General features: G+C 44.3%; 1 protein-coding gene across 1 annotated transcript in view; it reads left to right on the top strand.

Moving 5' to 3' along the window:
* The window catches only part of LOC146822828 (cytidine monophosphate-N-acetylneuraminic acid hydroxylase-like), a 682,085-nt gene that overhangs the window by 149,554 nt on the left and 519,284 nt on the right, over window positions 1-13,247 (top strand). The window contains exon 2 of the mRNA XM_085607021.1: window positions 12,448-12,651. Coding sequence (XP_085463147.1) covers window positions 12,448-12,651 — 204 coding nt within the window. The remainder of the gene's footprint in view (window positions 1-12,447; window positions 12,652-13,247) is intronic.

The raw sequence follows: 13,247 nt of genomic DNA, 5'->3' as shown, positions 1-13,247 counted from the left end.
TATTCCGTTGTGCAGATATAGTTCAGTGACGCTCCCGTGTCCAGAACAAACTTGGCAGAGTAGTTTCCCATTCGGATATCTAGTCGGGGGTATTTCTTCAGCCGGTCTGGGTCAGCCATCATGCATACATATTCGTCACTGTCCTGCGATATGGGAGTGAGTGCGGACGATTGTCTTGATGTCAACCTGTGAGAACAATACGACGCCTGGGACTGGGTGCTGGACCTGGAGGAACTGGCTGATCGGTCTCTTCTTCCGTGCACTGCTCTCGCATGGTGACGTGTCCCGGCACTTCGTCTGACTGGCCTAGTTTCTTTACGCCTGGTTTGGCACATAGCTTCGAATGATTATCTCTCCCGCATCTATGACATTGTTGGCCCATGGCTGGGCACATGCCAGTGTGTGGATATTCTAGGCCACATCGGTAGCAGTGTTTCCGGGTTGTACTGCTTCTGGTCCCGCCGTGGGACGAGCTCGTAGGTTTGTCAGGCCTCCGATGATCCGGCCGACGTCTGGTGTCCGTCTGGGATTGGACTCGGAGAGCTTGCTTCCGCTTTTTCGTCTTCCCGGCCTCCATTTTCTTTGCGTGCTCTTCGGCTTGGTCATTTATGGATGTGAGTTCTTCAATGTCGTCAAGCGAGTAGTGTTTTTTAAGGAGTCGACGTCGCAGTGATTCGGATTGGCATCCCTTGATGATGCGTAAGCGAAGTGCGCCCTCAGTGTTAAAGTTGTCAAACTCACAATATCGTGCCAGACGCTTTAGTCGTAAGATGAAATCGCCCATTGATTCATTGCGGTCTTGGGACGCGTGATTGAAGGTGTAGCGTTCATAGTCTAGGTTGCGTTTATGGAGAAATTTTCTGTCCAGAGCGTCCTTCACGTCGGCATATGATGGAGTATCTGCTGGGGGCAATTCTTTGATTATCTGTCCAATGTCTCTGCCCACTAAATTTTTTAGCCCTATAAGTTGATGGTCAGGATCATCTACTCTTGAGCCTTTCATAAAGTCTTCGAAATCTTCTATCCAGTTTTTCCACTTGGGGCCCATACTGTTTCCTGACGTCAATATCAGAGGTTCGGGGGTCGCAGGAACGATACCCCCATTAATATTGGCCCTCATGGTGCAGCTGTGGCCGGACCGGGTGTTGCATTCTGTGTGGAGTCAGGTTGATTGGACATGGTGATATTCTGCGATCTTCACTGTCCCTTCTGATACTCCTTGTAGCTTTACAGGGCATCAAAAATTATTTTTAACAGGCTCAGGGTGCTTTTTCTCCTTCGCTTGACTTCAAAATAGCCGCAGAGTTGAGGCCAATGTCTTCCTACGGGGCTTGCCTGACTCTAAAATGGCCGCCGGACGGGACGTCTGTGTGCAGTTGGGGACATGAAAATTATAGTCCTTTCCCCAGTGCTCTGCACCATTTGCTTATTTGGGGCCTCAGGAACTCGTCTCCCAGGAGCTCCTTGACGTGGCTGCAAAGCTGGGCTGATTGGCAGTGTTTGCCTGTTTCTTTGGAGCGCGCCCTCTCTGGTCGTCTGGGCGCTCTTCTTGTCATGTGGAGTCGGAGGTGGGTGTCTTAGGATCCCACCCTCATCGCCAGGTTTAGCGTCGCACACGCTAAATGATACGCGACACTCACGGAGCTGATTATCTGTTCCTTTATTCCCCGATACCCTTGCCTTACTGTGCGGGCGCACTTGCGCCGCCCCCTCCAGTCGTCTTCCTGCCATGCCTGACCCGGAAGTCAGGAGTCGGTCAGGCATGACGACGCGACACCTGGTTCGGACAACAGCCTATATTCCTGATAATAATGTAGTATGTATGATGTTATCATAAAATGTCAATAAAGTTGTTAAAAAAAAAAAACACTCAGCAAACTATGGAAATGTGTTCTTGTTTCCCTATTTGTAATCTGCAAGATGCTCAGTGTTGTGTTATTTTTCATGTTTTCCGATGTAGAATAAAAGCATATGCACATTTTTTTTTCCTGGGGTGATTAGCAAGTTCCGAGAGAGAATGTATTTATTACTAACACGCCTTAAGGCCAGTTCTAACCTGCTAATCCAAGATTTCTGGGCTCAGCCACATTTTATACGACTCACAATACCTAATAAATGCAAAGCCACATTGGAAGCACAATTAGGTCTTGCCAGTGGTATATGTTGGTGCGGCCCCTTTAATGGATACTGAACTGCAGATACTGGTGACCAACACATTTTTACCTCAGATTAAACTGAGTTAATTCTTCTGACCAAGTGCCCAGATAACTAGTTCCAATAATATTGGCGTCTATTTTAACAACACTCTGGTTAAATAGATTATTGCGAGTGAAATAAAACAAGCAGCAGTAAAACAAATGTGTCTGCCAAAAATATTCTAATGCCTTCAAGCGCAGATATACACAAGTGTTCATTAGTATGTATTCCGGTAGTGCGGGTTTCATTTTTCAAACAACTCCATCGCAGACTGCGGTCAAATACAGTATTGTGGAATTGTCCGGTTATTGTGAAAACATCATTCATTCTGAAGTCTGGCCATATCGTGTTAAAAACATGTTTATGAGAAGTAATTTGTATTTTTTTTTAAGTTGTCTACACAGGTTAAAAATGCATGACTGGCTGAGCTAGTCTTTCATCCTTCTGGAGTCTACAAACTGTGATCTATTGGGTACTGCTTAGCAATACAAGTATTAATTATTTAGAGACATTCTTTCCAGGTTTCCTTTGCATGCAGTCTCCCTATGACAGAAGAGGGGCACATGAGAGGGAATTCTGTGCGAGGTGGGTGTCTGTTTTTTTGGTTTGACATATTTGTGCCTGAGGCTGGGCCTGTTCCGCCTGGTTACAGGTTGTTTCTGGCAATGTGAAACTGCACATGTAGGATCAGCCTCTATTTAATGATTGTAATTTATTGCGACACACAGGGCATATGGGGTTATTTGTGGGCATATATGTTTGTAATTTAGAAGCTATGTGTGTTGCTGTTATGGCTGGTCCGAGGTAAATGATACTTAAGGTTAACACATTATGGCGGTGCTATGGCATTCAAATCTGTGCCCGAGCATGAAGCTATGCTATGGAGTAGGATGGCTGTGGCTCAACTATGATGGATGAATGTCTGGTGGTTTGTGGCTTCAGCCCAAATATTTATTTTGTAAAGACACCATGGTCAATTATCAAATGACATCCCTTCCTGTGATGACACAAGGATCAAAGCAACTATGATATCACTTCCTGTGATGTCATTGCAGTCAAAAGCCAGGTGATGTCACTTCCGCTACTCCTTGTAATTTGAAAAATCGACGTCAATGTTTGGCGCACAGATAGTGCCAAAATGAGGATGCCCCTTTGGTGTGAGATAAGGAGTTCTTGAGGAGCCCCAAGCTTTCCTAGTGCCGTTACTCACGGCACATGCCTGCTGCAGACCTCAGTCCATGCTTTATGAGCTGCTGGTTCATCAGCATTGAAAGGGGGACAGGCAATTTGAAGCCGCTCTTCATGTTTCAATGCTGCTCTATTGTAGTGAAGGCATAGGTTTGCCAGCGAGCATGGAGTTGAAGGCTGTGTTGTAGCCTAACGTGGCTGCTCAGTAGATTAGGATCTCATGGAGTGCGTTCTGGGAAAGTTCTTCAATTAACAACATTCTTGCTTGGTTAGCTTTAGGTTGCCTTACATTGTAGGATTCAGTTGCCCTCAAAGTTGCACTCAAAGGGCAGGATTAGAGTGGAGTAGATTGAAAATAGTGGTTGAGTGACCCATCCAGTCCATAAGTAGTGTGGTGTGAAAGGTGAGGTTAGTACGTGATAAACATACTAAGAGCGGGGCATTGTTTGTTTTTGATGTCAGCTGGTTGAGTGCCATGTGGCTTGATCCTAGTTGATTGGCAGACTGAAAAAGGAGTCTTTCATGCTGGTATTATCTGTGGCTGTGCCACCTGCGAGACGTTCACTAAGGAAGATATTGTTTAAGCGGGAGAATGAAGTTGTGAGGCTGAGATTAGATATCTTGCAGGAGAAGGTAGAGCTGGGTCTGGATAGTTGGTAGCTAGTTGGTGATGGGAGGTGGCAGTACAGACTAGGCTACTGGCAACATGAAGTAGCAGGAGAGAAGCTTGAAGGAGCTGAAAGTTTGTGGCACCTAGAACATGCACCGATGTGCTGATCTCTAGATGACTGACAAGCATCTGCCTGCTTGGTTGGGTCAACTGGTGTCCTAGATGCTGTAATATGTGTGGAATAGGGTGCTGAGGATGTCTTTGGAGGTGGTGAGAGTCATGTCTCCATGATGAAGAGAGCATTGTGGGTATGCACAGTAATCATGGCTGGTATGAATGGTCCATGCAGGACTGACGGATGTGCGGTGTGTTTTCAATGCGTGTGTTCTGGGATTAATGGCATGCTGATGAGGCTGGTTGAGTTTGCTGACTGTGGCTCTTATGTGTGTTTACAGTATATTTGGGTATATGAGTCACAGGCATGTTTACAGTGTATGCGGGTGCATGGAGATGTAGGCAGGGTGCACATTTTACAGGTATGGATCCCACTATCAAATGTTGCACCAGCTCTTTCACTATTTATTATAGTCGATTCTGTAATTAAAGACAGAATTCAGTTAATTTATGGTTCCGTTTACGCGCAAAGCAAATATAGTAGAAGTCCAAATCATATTCACTTAGTACAAGAACTCTCTTGACACTCGTTTCATAGTTTGTTGCCATTCATGAGAGAAATGCCTGATACAATTCGAAATAACGTGTGGAAGAGAAATGTATTCCATCAGCTCAGACAAAAAATGACTTTACCTAACTCAGAAAGAGCCCTTATTAACATTCCACTGGTATGGATTACATTCTAACATATTGCAGCTGTCCTTCTGCAATGCAGTATGTTAGATGCAGTGCTATTTACTCACAATTCAATTATTTTACTGTTCACTTCACTCACATTTCAATTATTTTAGGAGTCGAAGTCATCACAGAAATCTCCTGACACGTGTTTCACAGGGTAAACAACGTTTACCACAAAGCTTTTTCCCCGCAGAGAATCACAACGCGGTCCACAGTGTTTGCCATTCAGAAGAAATGTTTTTGGTTCTGTGCTCTCTATACTAGCATGCATGGTGCTTCCTTCTTGTTCAGATGACGCCCTGATTAACATATTTGCAGCTCAGTTCAGTCTCGTTTCCCTTTTTATTTGAATTCCAGCACCTGCTCTGTCGTTATTGTAATTCTCCTGAGACGAGTTTCATGACTTTTGTCATTGGTTAGACAAGAGGAGATGTGTGCATGCTATTAACAGACTACAGCAGGAAAATACCAAATAAACGTGGTGCACCCAGAGGTTCAGACTTCCTTCCTGCCCGAAGGTGACTTCCTTCACATTTCGCTGCTGCGGTTCGCACTCTCACATGTTGCACCTTTTCGCCCTCAATAAATTAGGCTAGATGCACAGATAATTACTAAGGATACCTAAAAACAGTTAATTTTAAAGATGACTTATGGCTGCTAAAGAGTACTATTACGAATGTTAAATTTAACAGGTATGATTACAAAATGTGTCTTGAAAATGAAACCTGTATGATGAAAGGTGCAAGGTTAATGTAAATAAAAATTGTTAAAAAAAAAAACCAGTTGATTTACATTTATGTCTACTTGCATTTCAATTATTCCAGCTTTCCAACACCTGCTTAGTTGGGCCCAGCAATCTCCTAGCACGTGTTTTATGAGTTTTGCTTGTATGGCAATGAGTCTTAAAACTTTTGACTTCCGAGGACCCCTACTAAACCACTCAAGAAGCCAGGGACCCCAAGCTTTTTTCTACCCCATCATTCTGAAATCCTCCATTTTCATGTTTCATACATCATCACTTTCTTCTTCTGCACCCTCATCTCCTGCACATACTTCCTGTCATTTCACCCCCACCCCCCCCCCCCAAACACACAAAACAGAACAGAACACAACCATTCAACTGTAAACACTTTGGCCCTGCCAATATTCCCACAGCTTTCTTTCAGAAGACCCAAGGATTATGCTGAGGTTATGAAAAGTGCACCAGCACAATGGCAAATGGAGAGTGGCTGGAACAATGTGCTCTTGGCCACAGGAAGCCAATGCAGGGTGGTAAGATGACCTGTTATCGAGGAGCTACGAGGAAGCCCCAAGTTAAGGCTTACAGCGGCATTCATTACAACCTGTAGACGACGAATGCAAGAAGGCCAAAGTAGAAGGGATTGCCTGAGACAAGACAGGCCATGATGGTGGACTGAACCACTGTTCGCCGGAGGTCCAAGGGTGGAATTGTGAATTCTTTTAAAAACATGTAGATATAATGCAGATATAAAATACTGAGATAAAAGAAGCAAGTATGTAAACTGTCTGTCCGCCACTGCCATTGTAAGGTATAAATAAAAGGAGCTCTAATGTAAAGTAATTGCTAATCAGAATAACTATATTTAATAGCTGTCCTTTAAACCAGTACTGTCTTCATCCAAAAGTTATTGTGCAATTACAGAGGTTCGTAATTTGCTACAAATGTAGTAAATAGTAGAATAAGTTTAAAAAATAATAATATTTTGGCCTGTGTAAATGTTACATTTTGTCACAGATAGAAGGAAGCAGTACTTATGAATTCTTTGAGCATACAGGTAAGAGGTTAGAAGTGGTGTCTGGTACCTTCTTGCATAACGCATACATCTTAGGGGCTTCTCTGACCCCCCAGACTCTCAAACTCAGCCAAAGGCGATGCACTTATCAATTACCTTTTAGCATCTAATACCATTTTGAGTCAGGACTCACCTCCTTATCCGAGCTGGTGAGCAGCATTTTACATCACCCATCTCTCCCACCCTTGGGGAGAGGATGTGGTCCGTCGGCTGCGCTGCCGACTTTGGTGCTGAAAAGCCAGGGTTCGAGCCTCGGGTTTGCGTCCTCATCCTGTGATTCTGGGCAAATCACTTAATCTCCCGTGCCCGAATGTGTAATGTAAATCCGGTGCTCATGTAAAGCGCTCCAATACCTTCGGGTCGAGTTTGCGCTATATAAATATGCAAAAAAAAAAGGGTCCCAGTCAAGCTAGAGCATAGCCCCAGACTCCCTGAAAACAACCTTCTAAGACACTTCCGCTTTACAAAGTGAAGCGTACCAAAAAGTGATGAGTGGGCAGTGCTGGAAATGGAGTAAAAGTACTCCAGCTGGGGCAACACAAGGAGGCGGACTCATGAAAAGCATAGACTGACAGTCAACCTATACATTTATTTTTTAAAACTGCTGCAAATAAATTGGCAACAAGGACAAATGTAAAAATGCATCTGTTCAAAAGCGTGCATTTTTTTATATCTTTTAGGTATAAGGCACCTGTAACATAACTCTGGTTGCTCATGCACTTGCCAGAGAGATCTGTATTACAGTGCTGACTCAGTATAAGATAGCACAGAGGGTGAATGTGCCTGCTGCAAAGCATAATTTGTATGTAACATCATGCAGATTACAGGTTCTTAATTTCATGTAGATTGCCCAGAGTGTTACTGCTTTCCTCACAGAGATCCCTTTGTTACTTGAAGTTCACAAGTTACAATCCTTCTAAGATAGCACAGTGAGCAATGAACTGGCATGAAGGAGCTATATGCAAACTACAACATATAGGTTTTGAAACTTTGGGCCTTCTTCAGAAAGATAAACTTACACTTTTGTTTAAATTTGCTTTTTTTTGGTATTCACAAACTACGAGTTTAATTCTACTAATAGTAAGTTTACGACTGCTCAGATACTGCACTGGTTGCGGAGACTATGCACATAAAAGGGTAGGCCTGTCCTATCTTTATATGTGTAGAGTCTCCACAGTCATAAAATTACTATTAGTAAAATTAAAGTCAAACCTTGAGAACACAAAAAATAGTAAACTTACACACAAGTGTAATTTTACCATTGCGTAACAGGCCATTATTCACAATACTAAACTTTGAAATAGGCATACCATGTCTCCTATCTTCGCCATACTATGACTGGTTTGCAACTGCAGACAGTAATCCATTGATTTGTACCTAAAAGGGGATAGAATGCATTTGCAAAATGGAAGCTATCTACTTTAGAAGAAGACAGCAATGCATGCTCCTCCGGCGGCAAAAGTAGATTTACCTTTTTTTGATTGCAGCCTTTGATACAATTTTTTGACCCGAGTCCCTGCCCCTTAAAGGGACAGTGGTGGAATAAATGAAAACACACAATAGTAAAAGTCAATACATCTCACTTTTTAAGTAAAGCATTGCTAATGTCAATAGATCTGGTTTGTAACTGAAAATGCAACCCACGTCTTTCAGCATTGGTAATGAATGTTCATATTGTCTCAGCATTCCCATTTCTATTTTTGTACATTGCACCTTTTTAAATCTGCAATATGTAAATAACCAGAAAATATAAAAATACCCTCAACCAAATATGGCATTTGCATGTCTAAGAGTTTTGTAAAGCTGCAATCAGCAATTTCTTGGAGCAGAATGAAGTGCTCTCAGAAGGGGTCCTGCTAGTCAAACGTCTTTGAGGTAGCTGTAGGAAGCTGGCTCTGTATATACTATACCAACGTGAGGTATAGTGTGCACAGAGTCCAGTGGAACCCCAAAGGTAGGCAGAGGTAAAAGTAGACAGTACCTTACTCTCTATGGTAGTGTGGGCGAGCAGCAAGGCCTTATCAGAGGGTAGTGTTAAGCATTTCAGGCAAAAAATGATTTCACACACTGAAAGACTGAACTCTGACCAATTAGTTTGTACAAAAATATTATTTATGTATATTTATTTTCTAGAACCCAGACAGGCCTGCTACAGGTAAATATAGAAATACTTTACAATCACACGCAGTTTACATACAGTTTGAATGCAGTGAATTAGTTACAGTAGAATTACATTGTAGTAGCAGAAAGTCAAAATTACTATTTTTCTAACTCAGCCAGGTGTCTCTAGATACTAGGCTGGTGCATTTCCTAGAAGGAAGGAAAAAGAGCTAATACATTTTGCAATATTGTTACAGTTTATCAGGATTACTCATGATACACATTTAGTCTTGGGTGAACAAAATGTTGGTTATGGGGTCCAAAAGTAGGATTCGGTCAAATGTCCACTTGAGTCGCACCACCAGTAGCACAGAGGCGGCCGGGTGCAGAGTGCAGGGACCACACTTTAGCCAATGGGCTTAAGCACGGTCGTGGGTTTGGGGACGGCAGGCAAGCAGGCCACCAGGTTAGGAAATAACAAGCTCCTGGGATCGAGACCAGCACTTCAGAGGCCCAATGGCCAACAAGAGCTACACCACCAGTGGCGCAGAGATGGCCGAGTGTAGAATGCGGTTTGCTGCAGCTGCAGAGTCGGTCGGGAATCCCTCAGAGTCGGTCAGCGGCTGATGAGGCAGATGGGGGCTTTGGAAGTCGTTGTCCTGAGATCGCAAGCGTTCAGTGACGGAATCGGTCGGTCGGGCGGTCGGGATTTCTCTTTCTGGACCGCTTTGGTTACGGAGTCGGTCAGCGTGACGCCTTCTGTCGAGGTTGAGGGGACCTTCAAGTTGTTGCCGCAGGTTTGATTAGGGAGCTTGCTGAGGTTCGGGGGTCACATAGATCCAGGCTAGGATCGCTGGGGGGACCTCCTTAAGGTGTTGGTTAACTCGGGTTCGGGCACCGGGAACGGAGTGTGGGTGACTAACGGACTCAGCCGGAGTCAGAGTCGGTAATGTTTGAGCAAGTCCGGTGCTCACCGGAGACAAAGTCCTTTTTAGTCACGAAGGCATGGCAGGTTCTTCGGATTTTGAGGACTGCTGGCTGCAGGCCACACCGATGTTCTGTTGGAGGAGTCTGAGGTCAGGACAGGCCAGTAGGGCTGGGGCCAAGTCAGTAGGTGTCCTCCTCTTCCTCTTTCCGAACACTGTCCGGTCCTTCTTCTTCTTGTTTCTTTTATTCAGCTCTGATGGGCGGGCTTGGCAAAGGGGGGCACACCTCTCCTCCTAACTTGGTTTTCCAACCCCACGTGGGGGTCAGGACCGGTGGGGGTCGGTTGCTGGGAGAAGCAAATGGTTGGGTTAGCCCACAAAAGCGGCAAGTCTTTGAAGCTTCCCCTTCGTGGAACCTGCCCATCCTGGGGGAGGAGGCTTGGCACCTCATCCCAGGATGTGCTTTGTTTCAGGATCCCAAGAGCGACAGGCTCTTGACCCAGGGGTCCAAACACATGTCTAGTGGTAGCAGCTGGTGAGAAGCCACTCAGCCAGGACAATAGAGTTAGGTCATTTTTCAGGGGGCATCTCTAAGATGCCCTCTGAGTGCATTTGTCATTAACTCCCTCGCTGGCATCAGTGTGGGTTTAATGTGATGAGAAGTTTGATACTAAACTTCCCAGTTTTTAGTAAAGCCATTATGGTGCTGTGGAGTTCTTAATGACAAACTCCCAGACCATATATACTTTATGGCAATACTGCACTTACAATGTCTAAGAATTGACTTAGACACTGTATGGGTACAGGGCTCAAGCATATGTGCCCTCACCACTGGTATAGTGCACCCAGCTAGAGGGGTGGCTTACCTATGTCAGGGCAGTGGATTGTAAGCATGGCACACAGGGATGTGAGCCATGTCGACTCTTCACTTTGTTCTGCACCACAACACGCACCTTGCAATGGCAGTGTGGGTGTGGAAAGGTACAGGGCCTCCAAGGATGGCACAATAAGTGCTGCAGTTCTTCCCAGGTCACAGAGCCCTTGGTACCTATGGTACCTTTTACCAGGGACTTACATGTGGCCAGAGAGTTGTCAATTGGGTTTTGCAACAGTTTAGGGAAAGATCATAGACCCTGGATACCTGGTTGGCAGGAACCCAGGGCACACTCAGTCAAAGTACATCAACAGGCCACCAAATGTCCGAAATGTTCATGGAGTCACAAATAAATTATTTCTAAAGCACGCTGGTTGTTTATAGAAGTCTCTTAATGCATGGTGCTAACATGAATGGTCTGAGGGTAATTTTTCAATCTTCTTTCTGGGTGCAAAAAGGGGGAGTGCAATGTAGTGCTCTTTTTTACATTGTGACTCTCAAATCGTTCCAGTGCTGAAATAGAGCTTTGCATCAGGGCCGGCATTATTTATATGCTCTAAACAAATATGCTAATGCTGATAGTAGTCATTATTAATGGCCCAGGTGCATTCCTGTATGCTCAGGTTGAAGCCACCCTAATATCCATTGGAAATTCCCAGCACTTGCATGTAAAAACGAGAAAAATTCTGTTTCTAAAGTAGTAAGTTTTCCTACAATACAGTTGTGGCGACAATAAAAAGGAAAGTTTTCAGTGACAGTAAGGAAAGCGACTGATGCTTGTGACTTGTCCGCAGGTGGCCAACTTTGGGGAAAAGAGTAAAAAACACCTTTGCACCTGTACGCTGCTGTTGCAGCCAAATAGTTAGACATTAACATGGAATTCCGTAGACTTGATTCCATCCACAGGAAACTATTGCAAAACATCAGAGTCAATGTCTGTATGGGTTGAACCATAGTCTGCTGCCTCTGTACTACTTCTTATAAGTATTGGTAACATGTGGTCTCCCACACAAGTAAGGCTGGCAATAGCAGAACCTACAAACAGTGAGAAAAAAAAAAAACGTACTTTCTTGCCGCTTCCTTGCTGTGTTTTTCCTCCGTGGTCCCTCGCTCCAGGCTGGAACAGGAAGGACACCAAGGCTCTCCATAGCTAATGACAACGCTGTGATTGGTCTGAGCGCTGTGGTTTGGCACCAGCCTGGGAATGAGAGCCAGGGCATGTTCTCCATCAAGACTGTAATGCTGCCTGGGTGGAGAACATGCAAAGTGCGCATGAATGTTTGGCTTGCCTGAGACGTTTGGTCAAACATTCATGCGCATTAACAAAGTATGCTCACCCCTCCCTCACCTCCTATCGTCAGAGCAGCCCCACCCCACAGCAGGAACAAAGAAAATCATAATAACGTTGAGTTATTGTTATTTTATTTTTCCTTATTTCACTGCGAAAAAGGAGTGGGGTGATGCTTCTCCGCCTCAACGGAGGAGACGCCACTGTTTCGTATCCCACTTGGTAGGATTCGGGAAAATAATCCTGCATCACTAATATTATAAGAGTAGCATTCTGCAAATACTGCCGAATTACTATTTTCCTCTGCCACAGAGTGCAACATCAGCCTCCAAGAAGTCAGTGTGCAAAAACACACACTGCTTTGCACCATACCTTTAACATGAGTACCTCCTTTATAAACTGACATGTACTTCTCAATAAACATATACCAAAAAAAAAAAAAAAAAAAAAAAAAAAAAACATGAGTACCTCTTATTTGCTCATTTTTCAAAAAGTTCCTTTCAAATTTTGTTTAGTTGCAGTGGTGCAATGTACTCATTTATACTGTAGATATTTTATACATATTCTTGAGTAATCTTTAATGCTTATTGTTTTCACAGTGGTGAGCAAAGTGCCCAGGTGTTGCTGTCGATCAGTGCAGAGGAAGAAGGAAATCTTAAAGATGGGATCAATTTCATCAGAAATAAAGAAACTGGGAAAAATTATATCATATATAAAGATGGAGACCAAATGCGCGCTTGCAAGAATTTGTGCAAACATCAAGGAGGCCTGTTTATTAAGGATATTGAAGATCTGTCAAGCAGGTAGTATTGTAAATGTTAATACTGCTATTATCTTCTGTTTAAAAACAAATGGTTATCATCATTTTTTAGTTTGCAGGAACCCTCAGACACAGATATTTAACCCCTTCGCCGCGGCAGGAATTCTGCCGCGGCGCTGGGGGGGGGTTTGGGGGCAGCGCGGTGGCGCTGTGCTCGTGACGGAACCGCTCCGTTACGAGCCACGGTTGAGCTGTGCTCATGATGGAGTGGTTCCGTCACGTCTCCGCCCACTGCGCTAATCGCCCGCACAGGCGGGGAATTAGCGCCGCGTGGGCTGAGCGGCGGCCAACGGCCGCAGCATGACGGAACCACTCCGTCATGAGCACAGCGCAACCGTGGCTCATGAAGGAGTGGTTCCGTCATGAGCGGGGAAGGGGTTAAATACAGTGTCAAGTTCAATTTACAATAATGACCCTAGTAATGCTAAAAGTACTCCCCAGGCGAAGCCTAGGATGCGAAATCTGTACAGGACAATGATGATGCTAGATTGTTGACATCTGACAATGATACGGTACCAAATTACTGCTTGAAGTAGTATCTCCTTGCCATGCAGAGGGACAAAAAGTTAACTTTTTTAT

Source organism: Triturus cristatus, chromosome 5_2 (assembly GCF_964204655.1).
Source record: "Triturus cristatus chromosome 5_2, aTriCri1.1, whole genome shotgun sequence".
Taxonomy (NCBI): domain Eukaryota; kingdom Metazoa; phylum Chordata; class Amphibia; order Caudata; family Salamandridae; genus Triturus; species Triturus cristatus.
Note: the sequence above shows the minus strand (reverse complement) of the source record. Positions and strands in the feature narration are given on the sequence as shown.